The sequence below is a fragment of the Podarcis pityusensis genome (genome assembly GCF_964106645.2).
Source record: "Podarcis pityusensis genome assembly, chromosome: 8".
Taxonomy (NCBI): Eukaryota; Metazoa; Chordata; class Lepidosauria; order Squamata; family Lacertidae; genus Podarcis; species Podarcis pityusensis.
The window spans coordinates 6,765,251-6,785,569 of NC_138033.1; the positions used below are offsets into that span (position 1 = coordinate 6,765,251).

Here is a 20,319-nt window from a genome sequence, read left to right on the forward strand (position 1 = left end):
ATGTATCCCTATCGTGTTTTATTACTTCCTTGATATTGTATGTGGGCTGGAACTGGTCTGTGACCAATATTCAATATTCAATTCAACACAGAAAAGGGAGTTCAGCAGTTGATCCCTGGAGATCATCTAGTCCAGGAACGTCCAACAGGTAGATCAGGCATAGGGAAACTCGGCTCTCCAGTTGTTTTGGGACTACAACTCCCATCATGCCTAGCTAACCAGAACCAGTGGTCTGGGATGATGGGAGTTGTAGTCCCAAAACATCTGGAGCACCAAGTTTGACCTGTAGATCACTGGACGTCTAGTAGATCACCGGCTTTCCCCAAAGCTCAACAACTTTGCACCCCCAAAAAAGCTCAACAAGTTTGACCCAAACCCCCCCAAAACAGGCCTTCCTCCTGCCTCTCAACAATGTAGACCTGAACCACCCAAAACAGGGTAGATCACTACTAGTTTTTAACTGTGAGTAGATGGCAGCTTCTTGGGAGTTGGCCACTGGATCTAGTCCATTCCTCTGCAATGGAGGAATCTCTCGCTCAACATCCCTGTTACAAGTCTCTGCAAGGGAGGTTGGGGAAGGGGTGTGTGTTGAATTTATGCCAATTATTACTAAACTCAAGGCTGGATAGACATGGGTTTTTCACCATTATAAAAATTGAAGCGTTGCTTCTGTTAAAATATTATGGTAGGGAAGATCAGGAACCACAGTCACACCGCCTCATTACCTGTTTTTCCAACTTTGGAGCGAGTATGAAAACTTAACTGGTACACAAACCAGTTGCAGGCAGGTGGAGGTCACCTCTTAGCATCCATGGCAGTTTTTGATGTTTCGTTCATGACTGGAAGCCACTGAATTTTTAAAGCAGGCACTGTATAAATATTTAGCCTGCAATGCTGCTAAATGCACACTCTCATAAGAGAAATCAACTTCCAAGTAAATAAGGTTGGCCCTTGACTATAGAACAGTTGAGCCCTCTGGGAGAGAGCACCATATGGAGTCAAGCACATCACACACATTGCCATTGCACTTTTTATTCCTGTAGTCTTTGCTTACGACATCAAATTCTCAAAATCAGAATATACAAGAAGAAATGGAAGATTCTGAGTCCACATTTGAATTAGTATGTCCTGTGGAACTCCCTACTGGTAAAAGATTGAAGAGAGAAGAGTGTTTTTTGCCAGACCTATTTTGAAAAGGTTTATGTTTAGACAAGTAAGTATTTCGTACTTGTTTACCAATATTTTATTTGTTAATCCAAGCAGTGTTTATGATTTGTATGTTTCTGTTGATTTTATTTTTAAATGCTGCATTCCACATTGCTATTATTTTTCATGAAAGTGCAGATTATAAATCCAGAAATAAGTAAATTATTCTAGTTAGTGTTTTTGATTTCTGAGCAGTCAGTCTTGACAATTCCATTATGCCTCCTTCCATGAAATCAAAGGTTAAGGGGACAAAACCACACACCACGGCCCCACCAATACTAACCATGTACGTCCCTCCTCTGTACTTGAAAAATCCTTGCCAAAAGTTCAAGCAAACTTTTTCAAGAGCCCCACTACACCACCAATATAGACAACCACCAGAGGTATTTTCCAAACAGCTTTATTAAGGTGTGCCAAGTTGCACAGGCAGCACATTGTAAGACTGGGGGGGTGGGGGGAACAAGTCACATGTACAATAGTTTTAAAATGTCGCCCGAACTCCACAGGGCTTCTTCTTCTTCCCAGCTGACATAGCTGCAGGCAGCCTCTACTTAAGCTTTTTCTTTCTTTTTTTAAAAAAAGGAATGCAGGGCACTTTGAAAAAACCCACACACACAAAAAGAGTAACGGAGGAAGTCTTCCTTGGCAGGAGCCAAACAAAATTTACGAGGCATGCTGAGCAGTCGAGAAGCACAGTTTCAGTGTGTACGGATACGGCCCATCTAGGCAGAAGAAGAGACATGCATCAGGGTCCCCTGAGCTTTATTTGTTCTTATGGCAACACAAGGGATGTATGTATTCAGAGGGATGAACCAGTGAAAAGAGGGTTTCCATAAGTTTCCAGATTTGTTGTCTCCACACACTCCAATCTACTTAGAGTATGTGTCATGCCCACGGGTGCATATGCAGAGTCTAGGCCGCCACAGCCAACAGGCTTGAAAGAAGAATTCTATTGTAGCCACTGGAAGACTTTTTTTTTAAAAAAACAGCTAATTGCAATATGGGAAAATGCCCTCACTTCCAAATAAGCTTGGAAAAAACTCCTTCACTGGCTACAGAAGAAAACATTTTTTTAGGGGTAACTACAATGGAGACAGGGACACGGGTGGCGCTGTGGGTTAAACCACAGAGCCTAGGACTTGCCGATCAGAAGGTCGGCGGTTCAAATTCCCCGTGACGGGGTGAGTTCCCGTTGCTCGGTCCCAGCTCCTGCCAACCTAGCAGTTCAAAAGCACGTCAAAGTGCAAGTAGATAAATAGGTACCGCTCTGGCGGGAAGGTAAACGGCGTTTCCGTGCGCTGCTCTGGTTCGCCAGAAGCGTCTTAGTCATGCTGGCCAAATGACCCGGAAGCTGTATGCCGGCTCCCTCGGCCAATAAAGCGAGATGAGCGCCGCAACCCCAGAGTCAGCCACAACTGGACCTAATGGTCAGGGGTCCCTTTAGCTTTACCATGGAGATGGGCAATTTCCAGGGGGTGGGTGTCACTGCTGGGATGCCCCATGACAGTTCCTCCAGTTTGCGAGTGTGCTCGTGGGACACGTTTTTAAAGTTTGACGATCTCTGATTTGGACCAGTTTGATGGGACCTGCTTGCCTACTTACGTAGGCAAAAGCAATGGTATCAAGAGTATTGAAAAGGGGGGGGGGGGTTTCAGAAAAAAAGAGCCTATTACAATACAGGCGGAACCTCAAAGTTTAGGCCCAGTTGGCAGTGAGCCCACGCGGGAGCCTGCCCTCCTCCCTGCCCTTTTCAGCATAGTTGGTGTTGATGGTAGTGGCAGCAGCAGCCCAACAGCAGACCTTCCAGTAGGCCCTAGATCAGGTGTGCAGAAACTGTGGCCCTTCAAACGTCACAGTAACTAACTCCCCATCAGCCCCAGCCAGTGTGGCCAATGGAAAGGATGAAGTTGCAGGCCAGCAACATGGGGGGAACATATAGATAATGCTGCCTTAACAATTCCAAAAGTGTCAGAAACCTGTTGGCAACTACTCCACTTCCTGCCAGCAGGAAGTTTTAGGGAAAAATCAGCTCACCCATTACTCATTGAGGAAACTGTTCTACATAAAATGAGACCAGAAAAAAATGAGTAAGCGGGGGGAAAAGGCCTCCAACCCACAACATGCACACCCCACAGAGCTTACTTGGGTTTTTCATCTGGTAATGGTTGAGGAATGCCAGAGTCTCCAGGGCATCACCCTTGGTTTCCCATTCCAGCAAGCCAGAGGAGCTCCTTTCACCTATGAAGACGTTAACAGTGAAGACATAGTTGGGCCACCATGGAGAATGTGCACAGGACTGGATGGCTGGCTAAGAAAGGGGAACGATGCTGTTTCCCCACCCATACACCATTTAAATCTTCAAGGCCCTTCCGTGGCCCAAGTGAAAGCATGTTGCAGCCAGCCTTAGTTTTGCTGCCTCAACAAACACTGTTCTGAACACCAGTATAAGGTAAAATGGACAAGCTGATGTGGAGTCCGGTGTTTTAACTAGCTAGCTGAGGTGCACCATCCAGCCCTTATTCCTGCTTGCTGAGTAGCAGCATTTTGAGGCTTGAAAACTGCAGCATGTACTTACTTTTCCCCGAAAACACCTTGACTGAAGCTGGTCTCTTCACCCCCAGTTCATCACAGATCTGACAGGATAAAAATACAACGCAAGTGTTAAGTTATGAAACTGATTGCAGTGTTTTTTTTATAACATGCATGTTAAGTCATGTTCCGTTTCCAAATCCGAGAGAAGAAAAATGCTTTTGCACCGCGAACAGTTACTTATCTACAATGTAAGGTGCCGGGGACATGACAAATAACTTGTAGTCCTATTTTCACAGAATGTTTTAGCACTGCCACATCGTCCCTTCCTTCCCACACCTATGATGTGGCAATCCTCCTAGGGAGCCAAATACCGGGCAAGGCCTGTGATCCATCTGGGCAGCAGGCCTTGGCACACCTCTTGAGACTCTCCCTTGGCCAGACCAACTGCCGAACTCCCTTTTCTATGTTACCTGACTCCAAGATGGGCCTGAGGCATTACCTCGTAGAAGTTATCTTCTGTCACCTCCAGAGGAGCATTGAAGAAATGAAGCACATTACTGGGGTGCTGGATCCTGTTCTTGGCTGCTTGCTCTGGGGTTGAAAACCGGTTGTTCCGAGAGCCGCTGAAATCCTTGTAGCTGCATGAACCGTCTTCAAGGCCGTAAGACTGGCCAGGCATGATGGCCTGTTGCTTGGAAACACTGTCGGAAGGAAACGCACAGTTTAAGAGCGGGCAAATGTTAAGGGCAAGGAGCAGCCTTCAAGGGCAGAGAACCGAGCAGAATGAGCCCTGAGGAGAGAATTTGACGAAAATGATGTATAGATGGTATATTACACCAGTGAAATTAGCTAAAATGTATAAGACAAATAATAAATGTTGGAAATGTAAAGAAAAAGAAGGAACATTTTATCACATGTGGTGGGAATGTAAGAAAGTAAAGAACGTCTGGGAAATGATATATAATGAGACGAAAAAGATGTTGAAATATACATTCTTAAAAAAACCAGAAGCATTTTTACTTGGTATTATAGGCCAAGACATTAATAGACAAGATGTCAAACTGTTCATATATGCAGCAACAGTGGCAAGAGTATTGTTAGCCCAGAAACGGAAACAAGAAGAAATTCCGACAAAAGAAGAATGGCAGACGAAATTAATGGACTATGCAGAATTGGATAAAATGACAGGAAGGATTCGAAACCTGCGAGACCAGAGATTTACAGAAGATTGGAAGAAGTATATGAATTATTTGAAGAGCAACTGTAATCAACAAATTACGCTAGTAGGACTACAAGAAGTTTTGTAAGGAGAAATATACAAAGTGTTACAAAGTAGAAAAAGATAGAGATATTGGTTATGAGTTTGAAATGTAATAGGAAAAATAAGAAATGCATACTAGGAGATTAGATTGGAAAATTTTCAGACAGGGCTGATGGAAGTCAAAAAAATTGAATAAGATGTAAAAGTATGTTTAATTACGGTTGAAAATGATATGTTTTTTTTTATATATATATATAAATGAATGAATGAGCCCTGATGAAAATTAGGGGTAGCAGCACTCACCATACATTCAGCTTTTGATCAAACATGAAGTTGTTGTTCAGGTGAGTGATTGCTCGGTCCACCGCGTAACCGTCAGCCATCTCCACCATGGCAGCTCCAGGCTTGCTCTTCATGAACTTCACCTAACAAAACACAAACCTTTGTTGAAACGCAATCAACTGTTGGCATGGATCGATCCCTTTTGGAAACAAAACCCCAACTCTAAGGTATAGCCACAAACCTGCACTCGAGGCATTTACTGTGTGGACACTGGGCACAAGAGTGTAGCCAGTGTATCCAGTATTAACTTTCCTCAGTCGCCTGTAGATTCCTTAGCCAATCCCGCCACCATCTTTCATTTGGCCACTGGTTCGCAGGAGGCACATTTTTTAATTGAATTGCAAGTACGAGCTTCCCTTACTCAGCAACCACTTGCCTTTTTAAAATTCAGCCCTGTTTTCCTGCTGCATTAGGAACGAGGTTCTATACTCTTGGCATTCTGGACACTCTGGTTCAACTTTCAGTGACTGAGAACCTATGAGAATTGTCTTCTCAAAAGAGTAAATTCCCAGTATCAGAAAGCCCCCCGTCACTGCAGCAAGACATAAGAAACCTACTGCCATCAAATTCCACTCTCATCAGTTTCAGGGGTTGACATTATCAAGCATCTGCTGCAACCAACACCTCTCTTCCTTTTTCCTGTTGCTGCCTGTTCATCTGACCTCAACAGAGCAGTGAGAGGAACCAGGAACAAGAACAGCAGCAGCAATCTTTGAAGCTTTGCCCTGCTCATCACCCTGGGTGTGTTGGTGAAATGGCCCCAGAAAGATGAGGCACCCAAGTGGGTGGTACGAGCAGAGAGAGGAAGAGGAGATGGAGCCTGAAGACCAGACATGGAAGTAATCTCAACGCCGTATACAACTCATATCATGACAAAGAGAGCTCGGAGCTAGACCACAGCGAAGAGAACTGAGAGGGTCTCTTTCCAGTGGCATCAAGTCATTTGCACAGGTCTGCTTCCAAATCAAGGGGGAAGAGTAATCTTCTGCTGCCTAACCTCTACTGCTGAAAGATAATATAGGCCCATCCATCATCACGATGGCAAGCAGAACTGCACTGTCGTTTTGCCAGCAAGCTCAACATGTGTTCTCCGACTCAGCTTCTCAAATTTGGGTAAAAGGAGCAAGACAGAGCAGGCTCTGGGAGAAGGAGACAGTCAGCTTTAATTACCTTCTCCACATTTCCGTACAGGCAGAAGACGTTGAACACTCTGTCACAGTTCATCTTCGACTGATCCAAGCCATAAACCATCAGGACTGCGCTGTCAGCATGGGGGCCATACTCTGGGGGTGGGGGTGGAGGAGGGGGGTGTCCATACTGAGGCCCGTAGCGGCTCGGCCCCCTATGGCGGCCCCCGACAGGTGGGCCCATCCGCCTCCCTTCATAATGAGGCGGTGGAGGGCCATAGCCTTCATCGTGATAGTGCCCGTGGTAGCCACCGTGAGGTCCTCCTGGGGAGGGAACAAACATCGAGAGCTCAAGGCGAGGCTAGAGATTTGGGGTCTGTTCCCCCGGATGCTGCTGCCGTGTGCCGGCTTCTTACCATATTCAGCCGGATGGTCCCCAAGGAGAGGAGGCTGCCTCTGACGCTTGTTGGGGTTCCCACCTGGCTCACCTGTCCAAAAAGAGGAGGCCGTTAGGAAAAGGCAGCAAAAGCCCGGCACTTGTATCTCTGGGGCACGTGTTGGATGCTAGAAAGTCACAAGTCCACCCCCATGGCTCTCCTCAAGTTAAATATTTCCAACACCTTGAGAATAAGATCTGCCTCCAGCCACTGGAAGGCAGAAGGTGGCGAAAGGTCTACTCATTTTTCAAGGGTCCAAAGTGCACCCAACTCTTCTCCTGAGGCAGACAAACAGCTCCACCCCACCCCCCCAAACACAAACTTTGAGCTAGGGAGCAGGGGCAGCAGCTCTGGAAGGGGACATTTGGCTTTCTCTTGCAACGCTACAAATCCAGCCTTTTTTTTTAAGGCTGATATGCCTTTTAAGCAGAGCACTGCCACTTGTCTGACCTACTCCGAGGTCGAGGGCGGCACAGGTTTGCATTTGGATCCAGTGTTCTCCTCGAAACAGCTGCCTTTTGGCCTAAGTGAAGTTCAATTTCTGCACCCGGTGGTGTCTGAGAGCATGCCAAACCTTATCAACATGGAAACGAGTTATAAAGATAGGTGACCTTCGCTGAGGGGAGGAGGGAGGAAGAGGAGAAGGGAGTCAAAGGACTTGACAGTTCTACTCAGGGCAACAAGAATAATAATATAAAAAACTAACATCCCCACCCAACCCTAGCAAAGGTAAAGGGACTAAGCAAGAGACTGAGGAGAGTACGCCAAAAGCAAAGCAAAAAAAAAACAGCAGTCAAGTTAAAACACGTGATTGTATACAAGGCAGAAGAATTTAAGCAATCCATACAATATCACTGTTGCTCTAACAAAACAAAAAAGGGGTGTTTTGCAGTTTATTTCGATAGTCATTACAAAGATTGAAAAGGGCTACTTACAGCAGTAGTACACAGTACAATGTCCATTGTCACATACACATTCTGCATTTCTCTTACCATTGGACGCTTCAACAGTGTAAGCACAGTTCTGAAAGATGGCGTCCCATCAAACATACACTGCGACCCTGCGTTACATGGTTTCAGAGTCAAATACAAGTCAACAGGCACCAAACTGATACAATTTCAAGTAAAAAAAAGTTTTTTAAAGTAAAAATAGGGCTCACAGAGATGTTTTTGTCTGTCTTCAGATGGTATCAAGGAAAAAAAGGACATAACAAAGGTGTAATAATGAGTGTCCCTTCCGTGTTGCATCTCCTGATGTTTTTGTCATGTGCTGTTAACAGGTTTGGTGCTTCTGGCTCTGTGTAGGTCTCCCGTGTGCATGTCTCTCCTCTGATAATGGAATGTGCCTTGGATCCCAAGTGCCCCCTGGAGCAGAAAGCACCCCCAAGTCTCTAGGGAGCTGGGGGCTCTGGGTACTTGGTGTTTTTTTGTCTGTCTCCGCTCGGCGCTGATAAATGTTGGCAGCCGTGGACTGCGAGAAAAGGAGTGATAAACTGCCCTCCCAAACCAAACCGTGTTGATATGGAGAGCGTCCTATGTCTTGGAGGGTCTCTGGGATCTACTCCGTTCTCCGGTAAGAGCGCTGGTGCATTTGTCTGAGACCCATCTGGTCTGTGTTTTCCTAGTTTCTGTGTAACATTCTTGGGTTCAAGGTTTGGTTTGTTTGTTTTGGATTTGTAAGAATGTCGTGGCCTGGTGCGTCTTTCTCTCTCTCATTCTCTCTCTGTCTCACTCTGTGCTTGTAGATGTTTCTTGGATCACGGTGTGGTGTTCTTGATGTAAAAGAATTGGAACTCAAATCTGCTGCTTTTCAGGTACTTTGTTAAGATGCTGCGTGTTTTCTCCAGGCAGAGCTAGTGGAAGGTTGGCTTTTTTTTCCTACACTGTGTGGTGTTAAAGCGTGTGTAGCAGAAGGCAGATCACAGGCAATTCAGGACTTCGGCTGCAGTAGCATACGGTTCCCCCAGGGTCATGTGTGAACGCACTGTTCAGAGCTGGGGAAAGGCCAGGTTAGTGTACCTCCTCTTTGCCCAGCCTAAAGACAGGAGAGCCAGGAGGCAGCTAACTGAATTGCACAGCCCTGCCAACTAGCCACTGCCAATCTGTACAATCTTCTAGTTATGTACCTTGGAGGAGAAAGTGAGTCATGTTCATGTCAAGTCATGTAATGCCATTGCTTGCTTTGCTATGGGGTGGGGCCCAAAATGACCTTGGCCAGCCCCCTCGATCAACAGCTTCCTCCAGCCCGCCCCCCACAACTGCTTCCCTGCAGCACCCGGTGATCTCTACATCCGTGGAAGAAGGCAGTGCAACGCCGAAGTTTTAAGGGTACAAGACCACACAAACCCCATCTTTAAGCCAATTTAATGCCTGTTGTGTGAATTACAACATGCTTGTGGTGTAACACACAAAAAGACAGCATCACCCTTGCACACAAGCCGCTAAAATAAGGGGAGTCAGATAAGACCTGCCACTCCCCTCCGGTTCAGAAACCAAGACACTGCTCTTCAGCCGATTGTGGGCTGATCTGGAGCATGTTAACGTTCTAACTTGTTCATCCTCCTTAATTCCACTTTCAAGGAAATGGCGCTTGAGACCACCAGCTGAAAGGCCACATTCCTGGCCCCTAAAAATATCTGTGAGCTTAATGCACAGCTTTACCTTCGGCCTGAACAAAGCCCCCTTCCTTCACCATCTCCGTGCTATGTGCACAGTAAGGTGTCACCTGAGACTTCTCAGGGGGAAGGAGCCCACACCCAACCCACTGAATGGCAGGCGTGCTATGCAACCACCCACCAGCTGGATCAGGGTTGGGGCAACAGGCCATTTTGACGCGCCTGCTTTCAACAATGCACCCTGTTTTTCAAGCAGATGAGAACAGCCATTCCCTGAAGTGCTACCTCCAGGATCAAGCGCTTCCTGAAAGTCCATTTGGCGTTGCCTTTTGCAAAATAGTATTAGCGATGCCCGTTCTTCACCCTGGTTAGCTGTACCTTACACAGGCTCCACACGTGCCCTGAAGTTCAACTTCAGGAACCACCTCCTTTTAACTGTGCCACCATATTCCCAATGCTGTGTTCCAGTTCTCGAATCTTGCCACAAGTAGATTGGAGACTATCCTAGGCAAGGGAAGGAAAGGAAGGTGGAGCCAGAGAAACTGGCGCTGTGCCTGAAGCCTGGTCCCATGGCCCTGCCTATACTGGGTGGAGGAAGTGAATTCATTGTTGTCCCGGAGACCTTAAACATGCCAACGAGAATACACATTTCCCTTCAAAACTACTTGTCACTATTTACAACCGCTTATCTTAAATGTCTTATTAGGCCTCCTTCATAAAGGCTCTGGTGGCCTGATAACGCCTTACAAAAAACGTCAGAAGTCAAAGCACAGCTGCACTAGCTCAAGACTTCCAAAATCAGCCACAATGCTGGACAGCAGGCAAATGGCATTACATCACACAAATCAGATCTATGAAGTGTGCTACTCAACGGGAAAGGCAAGGGTTCATGTGTGGCTGCAAAGCAGTCTATCAAGGTTACCTTGTCCACTGAGGTTGGGGTTGGTGTAGTCCCATGTGTCTTGGTCGTTCTTGAACACATTCAGGCGGGTTGGCTAAAAAACAAACACACACGGCCGTACAAAAGTAATGCAAGATGCCCAAATTATGTGGCCAACCCTTAGCTATGCCTCTTCCGAAAGCTTGATTGCACTGATGGTTGAGTGCAAAACAGTGCAAAGGCTAGGCCAGACCAGCAATTCATCCAGCTCAGTCTGAGAGCCATCAACAAGGTACAGTGACCATTACTGACCCAACTTTAGCCCATTAGTCAGTAACATTAACTTGGCAGGTGTACTTTTTGCTACTGCAGGCAACAACCCATATACTTATTCCCCCATGCATTTTGAGTCTTCTTTGCTGTTAGCCACAATTTTTTAACAACATGTTCCACTGATTAGTCAGCATGTGTAGACTTCACGCCCTTTCCACTTTTGTGATTCCCCTTATGGCCAGCAGTAACATAATGTAGCTAATGCTGTGTTGGATGAGAAAGCAAGACCCAACACAAATCAGAGCACAAACCAGTATGTTTTAGGAGTGGTTTTTTTGAGGGAGCAGCATTAGAAAGGGATGCTTTAGGGCTGGAAAAAACATATTGTAGAATAGCCCTGTTCCACAAGCCCTGGAACAGGGAGTGACATGCCTGAACTAAGGGACAGAATACTTATACACATTTTTGATGGCAAGGGTCATCTCCCTTTCTACAGGCCCCTTTCAATTCACCAAGGATCACACAGAAGATGCTTCTACAGGCACAAAGAACCCTATCAAATTCTTCAAAGCGACACTCACCTTTGCGTATTCAATCTTCAGAGTACAACATCCAGAATAAATGTCAGCCCCATTCAGAGAAGCTTTTGCTCTCTGAGCGCTCTGCACAGAGTCAAATGTTTGTAGTGTTAAGGAAGCCTTGGAGAAATTGGGGCAGCCTTTTGGCCACTGAAAAAACTTAATGCTTCAACTTTGAAGTTCTTCTTGTTGGACCCTTTCAGAAGTACATCAGTGTCTGAGAATAGCCTTCCCTTCCACCTCATATGTCCAGCTTGAGATCACATGCATTCAGAACTAAACCCACCCCACTGAAACGGCAATTGCCTCTTGCCTTTTATTGTAGAGACTGCTCCTTCAGGTTAGTGGTGGAGATACCTGTGGTTTGCAAGCATATTGCTCAGGTAATCAGGTGAGGGCCACGTGAACAAGCCTGACAGTGTTCTGCCAATTCCCAGATGGCTCCAGGCCTTGACCAAAGCCAGAGGCTCAAACAGGACTTGGGGATTTGTAAACCTATGCTCTCATAGTAGAGCAGACTATCAAGGGCAGGGGTCGGCAAGGTTTACCTCACCTGGGCCGGTTCACTCCAGAGGAGATCCGTCTGTAGGCTGGATTACGCGCGCATGATTTCTGGCGTCTGCATCTGGTGCAGACATGATTTCCAGCATCTACGTAGATGCGATTTCCGATTTCCAGTGCTGCGGAAGCGAGCTCCCACGCCGTTCTGCGCAACGCGCGGGGACTCACCAAGTGGGCGGCTTGTGGGCCAGTTAAACGACCCCCGTGGGCCGCTTGTGGCCCATGGGCCTTAGGTTGCCTACCCCTGATCAAGGGAGTCCACAAAACAGAAGTACAGTGGTATGTCGGTTTTCGAACATAATCCGTTCCGGAAGTCTGTTCAAGTTCCGAGAGGTCAGGAAACCGAAAGCGGAAGTCTCAAAACGCAAGCCTCAATATGGAAAATTCAAAACTGAAGCCGTGTTTCCTGTTCGACTTCCGAGGTGCATTCAAAAACCAAGGTACTTACTTCTGGGTTTTCGGTGTTCAAGTTCTAAAACGTACGACTATGGAGGAGTTCGAAAACCGAGGTACCACTGTAACTGTCTTCTGAGGAGCTGAATTAGGAGACTACTCACTGAAACTCAAATGAAGACAGAACGGTAATAATCTTTCTTCAGGCTAGTGGCACAGCAAATGTTATTGTCAAAAAGCCTGAGACAACAGATAAAAGCAATTTGTTTGCCCAAGCTGCTAGGCACTTATTTTGAACTATTCCAAGGACAAACATGGTTCAATTACTACAGGCTTCCTAGACCCCAGGGGAAAAAAGGATATTCCACCATAGCCTGGACACCATTCTTTCGGAAGATAACAATCCGCTGCACCGGGCCACATGGGTTGCAGATCGTGTACAGCACATCCTGTAAGATGAAAAACAATCGCATATTTTTAAAACTGGGGAACATGTAGCCCTTAAGATGTTCTTGGCCTACAACCCTCCTAATCCCTGCTCATTGGCCACAGTGAAAAAGACTGATGGGACCTGGAGTCCAACATCTGGAAGGTCAGACCCTAACCTAGTAGATCTAATTACTAGTCACAAGACCACAGGCAACAGATAAAAGGCAACAGAGCATCTTCAAAAACAATGGAACACACTGCTGCCATCCACCCTAGGATCCAGGCAAACTATTTTGTGGACCTAGATGGACTTGCAATGACAGCAATTATCCTGGCAGCTATAATTTATTCATCTGCACCGTGTATGAAATGAACCCTGGGGCCCCCAACAAAGGCATGGACCAATTACGTTCAAGTGTTTCTGGCTGAGTACACGCAGCATCACTACGCACCGTTGTGATGGAGTAGATGGGGTTCAGGATGGTGAAGAGAAGAACATTGTTGACTCCCCTAGAATCATCCGAGTCGCCAGGGCGTGAAATCTTCTGGCTGGTGGAGTAGTTGACAAAGGCTGGGTGCCCAGCGATGTAGATCTGGTTGTCAGCTGCGTAGTTCACAGCGTTGCAGGCTCCCAAGATATCCTCAAACTCCACCAGAGCCTGCCTCTTTTTGGGCATCACCACCACATAGCTTGGGGGAAGAAAAGGAACCAGGCTGCTTACACTGCCGAAGTAGTCAGCACTACACAAATGTCCAACCATCCTCCATTCCATCTCGTCAGATGCCCAATTTGCCCACTCCTAACCTTATGGGGCCAAATTCCTGCAGGGCCTCTACAAGGTCAGCTTCCACAACACCATCGATCAGGCCCCTGATGTGGACGACAGGGGAAGCAGCTGGTTTGTGGGGATCATCATAGTTCTCCTGCCAGGGGCGAAAGAAGAGAAAAACTTTGTTCTCTACCGCAAACCATTCTAGCCGCAAATGAAGAATAGCCTCTTTACACGAAGGTTAGTTCTCTCTAGGAATTGCCCCACAAGCAAAAAGACATGGAGCCTCCTCAGTAGAGTAATCAAACATTAAGGAAAATCTTTCTGTATTAACTTGACTCTCCAAAGCCTCCTTTGCCACACTCAGGCATTTTATTTTATATACTTAACAATTAAGAGCAGGCTCCATCCTGATACTACACATTTCTAGATCGAAATATAGGCTTCATCTCCAACACCACAAAGTCACCGTATTTCTGTGAGAAAAGTAACTACCCCTCCCAATGGCAAGTAAACTTGAAAAAACAACCTAGACTCTTTATTTTTTAAAAAACAAAACAAAACCAGTCTGAGCAAAGATAACAAAGTTGCCCTTGGGCAGCTGGAGAAGTTACTGTCAAAAACAGTAGAAGACAGTTCAGGTTATTTCCCCCAGAGAAATTAAGACTCATGCCTTCATCTGAGACTCTTTTTTTTTGGGGGGGGGGGGTAAGACTACTTTGCAATTGATGGTTACAAAATTCTCCCTATTCTCAATCTGGGCACACTGTGAAAAGCACCCTCTATTCAAGTCATCATTATTTCCTCTCACCTCTCACAAGCCAATCAAACTCCTTCCAAAGATGCCCATGTTGCTAGTAGCAGACAGTAAACTCCACTAGTTGAGTATCTGAATTTGTCTTAGTTTGGCAGCCTGATTCCAAGCACTTTTTCTGTCCCCATCCCAATTTTGGTGGCAGAGGCAAAAATATACAGTGCTGAGGTGGATGAGCCCAACACCCTGATGACAGCATCACTTGATGAGTGGAGAAGGGGCAATAATCATCCCCCTTGGCTAATCTGCACAGATCAGCTGAGGAGGAGTTTGGATTTGATGTCCCGCTTTATCACTACCCGAAGGAGTCTCAAAGTGGCTAACATTCCCCTTTCCCTTCCTCCCCCACAACAAACACTTTGTGAGGTGAGTGGGGCCGAGAGACTTCAGAGAAGTGTGACTAGCCCAAGGTCACCCAGCAACTGCATGTGGAGGAGCGGAAACGCGAACCCGGTTCACCAGATTACGAGTCCACCACTCTTAACCACTACACCACGCTGGCTCTCATACCCAAGTGTGGTGCAGCCACAGCCAGCACTCATATGTGGCTCCAGGAGGGTGAGCTAAAAGTAAATGTGGCTCTCTGGTCAAAAAAGGTTGGCCACCTCTGGCCAAGAAGTTCAGTCCTTATTTCAACACAAACCCCCATCCAAGGTTCTGTGACTGCTTCATGCCTATGGTTCCACTGTGTTAGCAATGAACTGTCCTAATCCCATCAGAAATCTGAAAAAGAGCTTTTGTCCTGCCTAGCACCTCACAGAGTGTGTGGAGCAAGGTATTCTTCCCAGATGTATCCACCACTGTTACTACATTTTATTTCCTCCACACCACGATGTATTGGGGGGGGGGGGGCTGTTTGCTTTTCCTGAAATTTGCTTTTGGCAGCTGAACTATAGCAAATTTGGGGTTAATTAAAAAGAACCCTAAACTTTCTCCTATTATCAATATAATTTTATTAGCAACACACTACTTTGCTTATGCATTAAGGATGAGGTTAAAGAAAAACCCTGTAAATCAGAATGAAGGGCACCATCTTACTGAGCTTGCCATTTCCAATTGGTGCAGAATCGGAGGAGAGATGGTGACAACGACCCCATGTTCTGTGCCTGGTATCTGGTACTTGTGAGCTATGCTGCCCTATACTCCCAGGCTCTGCTTGCAAGTTATGAGTTAAGTCCCTCTACTTCACAGGTGTAATGTCAATTTTAAAGTGTCACCCAGTCTACAAGCCATCAAAGTTTGTGGCAGTTGCTAAAGATAAAGAGTCCCTTAGGTAAAGGAACCCCTGACCATTAGGTCCAGTCGTGACCGACTCTGGGGTTGCGGCGCTCATCTCGCTTTATTGGCCGAGGGAGCCGGCATACAACTTCCGGGTCATGTGGCCAGCATGACTAAGCCACTTCTGGCGAACCAGAGCAGCGCACGGAAATGCCATTTACCTTCCCGCTGGAGCGGTACCTATTTATCTACTTGCACTTTGATGTGCTTTCGAACTGCTAGGTGGGCAGGAGCTGGGACCGAGCAACGGGAGCTCACCCCGTTGCGGGGATTCGAACCACTGACCTTCTGATCGGCAAGCCCTAGGCTCTGTGGTTTAACCCACAGCGCCACCGGCGTCCCCAAAGAGTCCTTTAGTGGAGCACAAAACAGTACCACCTCACACCTACTACTACCCTGTTCAATTACGTCAGTACAGTCTTTCTCACTCTGCTGCCCTCCATGTTTTGGACTACAACTGGCGCTGCAGTCCAAAACATCTGGTGGGCAGCAGGGTAGGAAAGGGCACACAAAGTGAGGCGTCATGGAGGCATTCAATGCTAATCCTTCTCATAGTAGACCCTAGGAAGTTAATTGACCTAATTAACTTAGTTTCATAGGTTTCAATGGGCGTACTCCGCTTCGGATTTAGCTATGTATTCATTCAGAATTTCTAAGTGGTGGGGATTTTTTTTTTTTAAAAAAACCATCATAAAGAGAGTAAGAGCCATGAATATTCATTACAAAAGCAAAAGAACTGCCTTAAAATACCTGCTAAAAAATTTGCCATGCGCCTGGCATTCAGCAGGGACTATTATGGTCTGCATCTTTGTCACCTGGGGAAAAAACAGCACCCTCCCAACCTTTGCAAAAAACGAGGCAGCTGAACTGCAGGTTTACACAGGCCTCCTTGTGTGCCTTTATAAACATGTACAGTGGTACCTCGGATTAAGAACTTAATTCGTTCTGGACGTCTGTTCTTAACCTGAAACTGTTCTTAACCTGAAGCACCACTTTAGCTAATGGGGCCTCCTGCTGCCGCCGCACCACCGCTGCACGATTTCTGTTCTCACCCTGAAGCAAATTTCTCAACCCAAGGTAATATTTCTGGGTTAGCGGAGTCTGCAACCTGAAACGTATGTAACCCGAGGTACAACTGTACCTATATCTATTTACAGTGGTACCTCGGGTTAAGAACTTAATTCGTTCTGGCAGTCTGTTCTTAACCTGAAACTGTTTGTAACCTGAACCACCACTTTAGCTAATGCTGCCGCCGTGTGATTTCTGTTCTCATCCTGAAGCAAAGTTCTTAACCCTTAATACCTCTTAATACCTTAATACCTGAAGGAGCGTCTCCACCTCCATCGTTCTGCCCGGACACTGAGGTCCAGCACCGAGGCCCTTCTGGCGGTTCCCTCGCTGCGAGAAGCCAAGTTACAGGGAACCAGGCAGAGGGCCTTCTCAGTAGTGGCACCTGCCCTGTGGAACGCCCTTCCACCAATGTCAAAGAGAAAAATAACTACCAAACTTTTAGAAGACATCTAAAGGCAGCCCTGTTTAGGGAAGCTTTTAATGTTTATTGGTTATTGCTTTTAATGGTTATTGTATTTTAGTGTTTTGTTGGAAGCCGCCCAGAGTGGCTGGGGATAAATACAGTGGTACCTCGGGTTACATACGCTTCAGGTTACATACGCTTCAGGTTACAGACTCTGCTAACCCAGAAATAGTGCTTCAGGTTAAGAACTTTGCTTCAGAATGAGAACAGAAATCGGGCTCCGCCGGCGGCAGCAGGAGGCCCCATTAGCTAAAGTGGTGCTTCAGGTTAAGAACAGTTTCAGGTTAAAAACAGACCTCCGGAACGAATTAAGTACTTAACCCGAGGTACCACTGTAATATAATATTATTATTATTAACCCGAGGTACTATTTCTGGGTGAGCGGAGTCTGTAACCTGAAGCGTCTGTAACCCGAGGTACCACTGTATATGTGTGTGTTTACGTACTGTACGTCTGCATGCACTACGCCGAATATGAAATCCAAAGCGTTTTGAGGGTTAGATATACAATACGATCTCTTTATTGTCATTGTCCCATACAGAACAATGAAATTGAAAAACTACATAAAACATTCAAAAACCCCTAAAAACTCTGAAACCCCATTTTTAAATACACTATACTATACAATAAAATATACTACACTGAAAAATACACTATACTAGAGAGACCCCTTATGCTGCGTTTAGAACCAGAACTGCATTCGCGTAGAAGTAGGGCCCTTGTTTCCCCCTTAGGACAAAAATCTTGCAAAAATCTACCATGTGCCTGATAATAAATGTTGGAAATGTAAAGAAACTGAAGGTACATTCTTTCACCTTTGGTGGACGTGCCCAAGGATTAAGGCTTTCTGGGAGATGATTTATAATGAAATAAAAAAGGTATTTAAATATACCTTTCTGAAGAAACCAGAGGCCTTTCATCTGGGCATTGTTGGCCAATTGGTGCCAAAGAAGGACAGAACCTTTTTTACGTATGCTACAACAGCAGCAAGAATACTCATTGCAAAGTATTGGAAGACACAAGATCTACCCACTCTGGAAGAATGGCAGATGAAGGTGATTGACTACATGGAACTGGCGGAAATGACTGGCAGAATCCGAGACCAGGGAGAAGAGTTGGTGAAAGAAGACTGGAAGAAATTTAAAGACTATTTACAGAAATACTGTAAAATTAAGGAATCTTAGAAGGATGTTGGACAGAAACTAAGAGCTTCTTAGCTGTAATGCTTTAAGAGATATGAAAAAAGGCTTACAATTGGGCAAAAGTTTAATGGTAAGGATTTGCTGAACTAACAAACTGAACTGGAATACAAAAAAGGGAGGTATGAGGAGGTCCGGGGAAATAAGTCTAGAGAAGATAGGTTTAGAAAATTAATGTCTTTTTAACTGTTTTATTTTGTATGTTTCTTTTTTATCCTATACTTTTTTGTTATATTTTAAAAAAAAATTTACTCTTTTTTCTGTATTTTGCATTTCTTCTATTTTTTGTAACTTTAATAAATATCATTAAAAATAAAAAAGGACAGCCGGCGCACGCGTGGAAAGGCCGACGCCCGCCTGCTCCTGGTAGACTGCTCCCGCACGTGGAGGCTCCGCTCTTGAGCTTCCGCTACGTCCAGCGAAGGCGGCGCGAAGTTCCCGGGAGGGGTAGGCTGCTCCTGCGCATGGAGGTTCCGCCACCAGGCCCGTTTCGCTTCGTTTTCCACGCTGCGCGCGCACGTCCCCCTCCCCCTTTCTCTCACCCCCCCCCCCGCCAAGTACCGCCGCGCGGCCTTCCTCCTCCTCAGGCCCTTCCCGCCCCGCCGCCAGCCCTGGCTCTCCTCACCCCGCCTCCGCCGGCCGCTCCTCCCGGGCCGTGATCCGCGTTTTCCGTTTTCTGGCGCTTGGGCGCGCGGCCGCCGTCAGGGCCTCCCCCATAGTAGCGCCCCGACCCGCCTCCTCCGCCTCCGCCGGCCATCTTCACCATCTCTCCGCCGCGTCCCGAGCCGCCGCCGCCGCCGCCCTCGCCGCTCTGCGAACCGCGCCACCTCCGCCGCGACATGGCGCCCGCACTACAGCAGCCCACCCTCGCTCCCACCTTAGGTACGCCTCGATTGGGCGCGCCTCCCGTCATTCAGCAGCGCCCAGGCGCCCATTGGGTCCAGCAGCTCCCTTACCCACCTGCGTCCCGCCCTCCGACGCCATTGGATCGAGTGTCTCCCGCCTGCCGGATTGATTCGCTTTCGTGCCTGCTTTTCAAGAGGCTCGGCGAGCCCGGTTGGGCGGCGGCAGCGTCCATCAGACGTCCCTTCAAATTAATTGGACGGAAACGACGTCTCTCCAGTCGGCATCCCGCCCCACCGCATTGCCTCTCATGGAGCGCCCTCCTTCTTCTCCAGAAAACCGTTGGCTCCCAGAAAACGCTGCAGTTCGCTCCTGTTGTCTTATTGGGTACTTGGAGTATCCATCATAGCAACGCAAAGTCTGATTGGGCCATATCGAAAGAAGACACCCTCGTGCGTATTTGTTCCTATAACGGAACGCATTGTCTCTCTGCGTCAATTTTATTGGCTAGTTTTTGTGTCCGTCGCCCTGCTCGCTGAAAACCATTGGACTTAAAGCCCATGCTCTTTATTTTAATTGGTGAGCGCGATTTCAGTCCCCACCCTCCGTCCCTTGTGAGTTTGAGCCAATAAAATAAAACAGGAGGCGGGAATTTCCCTCCACAAAAGGCCTATCCACTCTAATCGTTAAAACGAATCCCGCCCACACATCTCAGGCCGAGGACAACGCAAAGGATTGTGGGAGTTTTCCTGGATGTTGGCCAAGAAAGTCAACGGGCGCCTAGCTTGGCTGAAGTATAACAGCAAAGGATTGTGGGAGTGGCTCTTCACTTTAGCCAATGGGCTTCTTAGCTGGGCAAGATACTACAAGGCACTAGCTAGAACCCAGTCAGGTTGCAAAGGATCATGGGAGCCGCCATACCTTTAGGACTAGGGACCCAATGAGCTTCTGGCACAAGTGCAAAGGATTGTGGGAGCCACCTAACACTTTGGCCAAGGAAGCCAATGGGCCTCTGGTGTGACCAAGGGCATATTTGGCTAGGTTTGGTTAAGTTGCAAAGAATCATGGGAGCAGCCCTCCACCTTCCTGAGGGAGCCAGTGGGTGCACAGCTGCAAAGGCTTGTAATAAAAAGATTAAGGTCATATATATATATATATATATATATATATATATATGGATGCGGGTGGCGCTGTGGGTTAAACCACAGAGCCAAGGACTTGCTGATCAGAAGGTCGGCGGTTCGAATC

The 20,319-nt window shown here is 46.8% G+C and overlaps 1 protein-coding gene across 1 annotated transcript; it reads right to left on the minus strand.

Annotated features, from left to right (window-relative positions):
- Positions 1–1,590: 1,590 nt before the first annotated feature.
- On the minus strand, positions 1,591–19,023 carry HNRNPL (heterogeneous nuclear ribonucleoprotein L). Its single transcript, XM_081018892.1, has 13 exons — positions 18,854–19,023; positions 13,439–13,557; positions 13,086–13,323; positions 12,566–12,653; positions 11,254–11,348; positions 10,442–10,514; positions 6,885–6,956; positions 6,512–6,792; positions 5,303–5,424; positions 4,238–4,439; positions 3,782–3,839; positions 3,349–3,444; positions 1,591–1,928 (listed from the first exon to the last, which is right to left on the minus strand). The coding sequence occupies exons 1-13, from the start codon at positions 18,992–18,994 to the stop codon at positions 1,870–1,872; spliced, it is 1,644 nt and encodes a 547-aa protein (XP_080875018.1). The 5' UTR covers positions 18,995–19,023; the 3' UTR covers positions 1,591–1,869.
- Between the last annotated feature and the right edge of the window lie 1,296 nt (positions 19,024–20,319).

What these genes read in the sequence shown, in the direction of transcription:
- HNRNPL (XM_081018892.1), bottom strand. Translation starts at nt 18,994, where the DNA reads ATGGTGAAGATGGCCGGCGGAGGCGGAGGAGGCGGGTCGGGGCGCTAC. An exon ending in CCATCTACTCCATCACAACG is followed by an intron (nt 12,654 to 13,085) that starts GTGCGTAGTGAT and finishes TTCATCTTACAG; the next exon opens with GATGTGCTGTACACGATCTG. An exon ending in TTACCAGATGAAAAACCCAA is followed by an intron (nt 1,929 to 3,348) that starts GTAAGCTCTGTG and finishes TCTTCTGCCTAG; the next exon opens with ATGGGCCGTATCCGTACACA.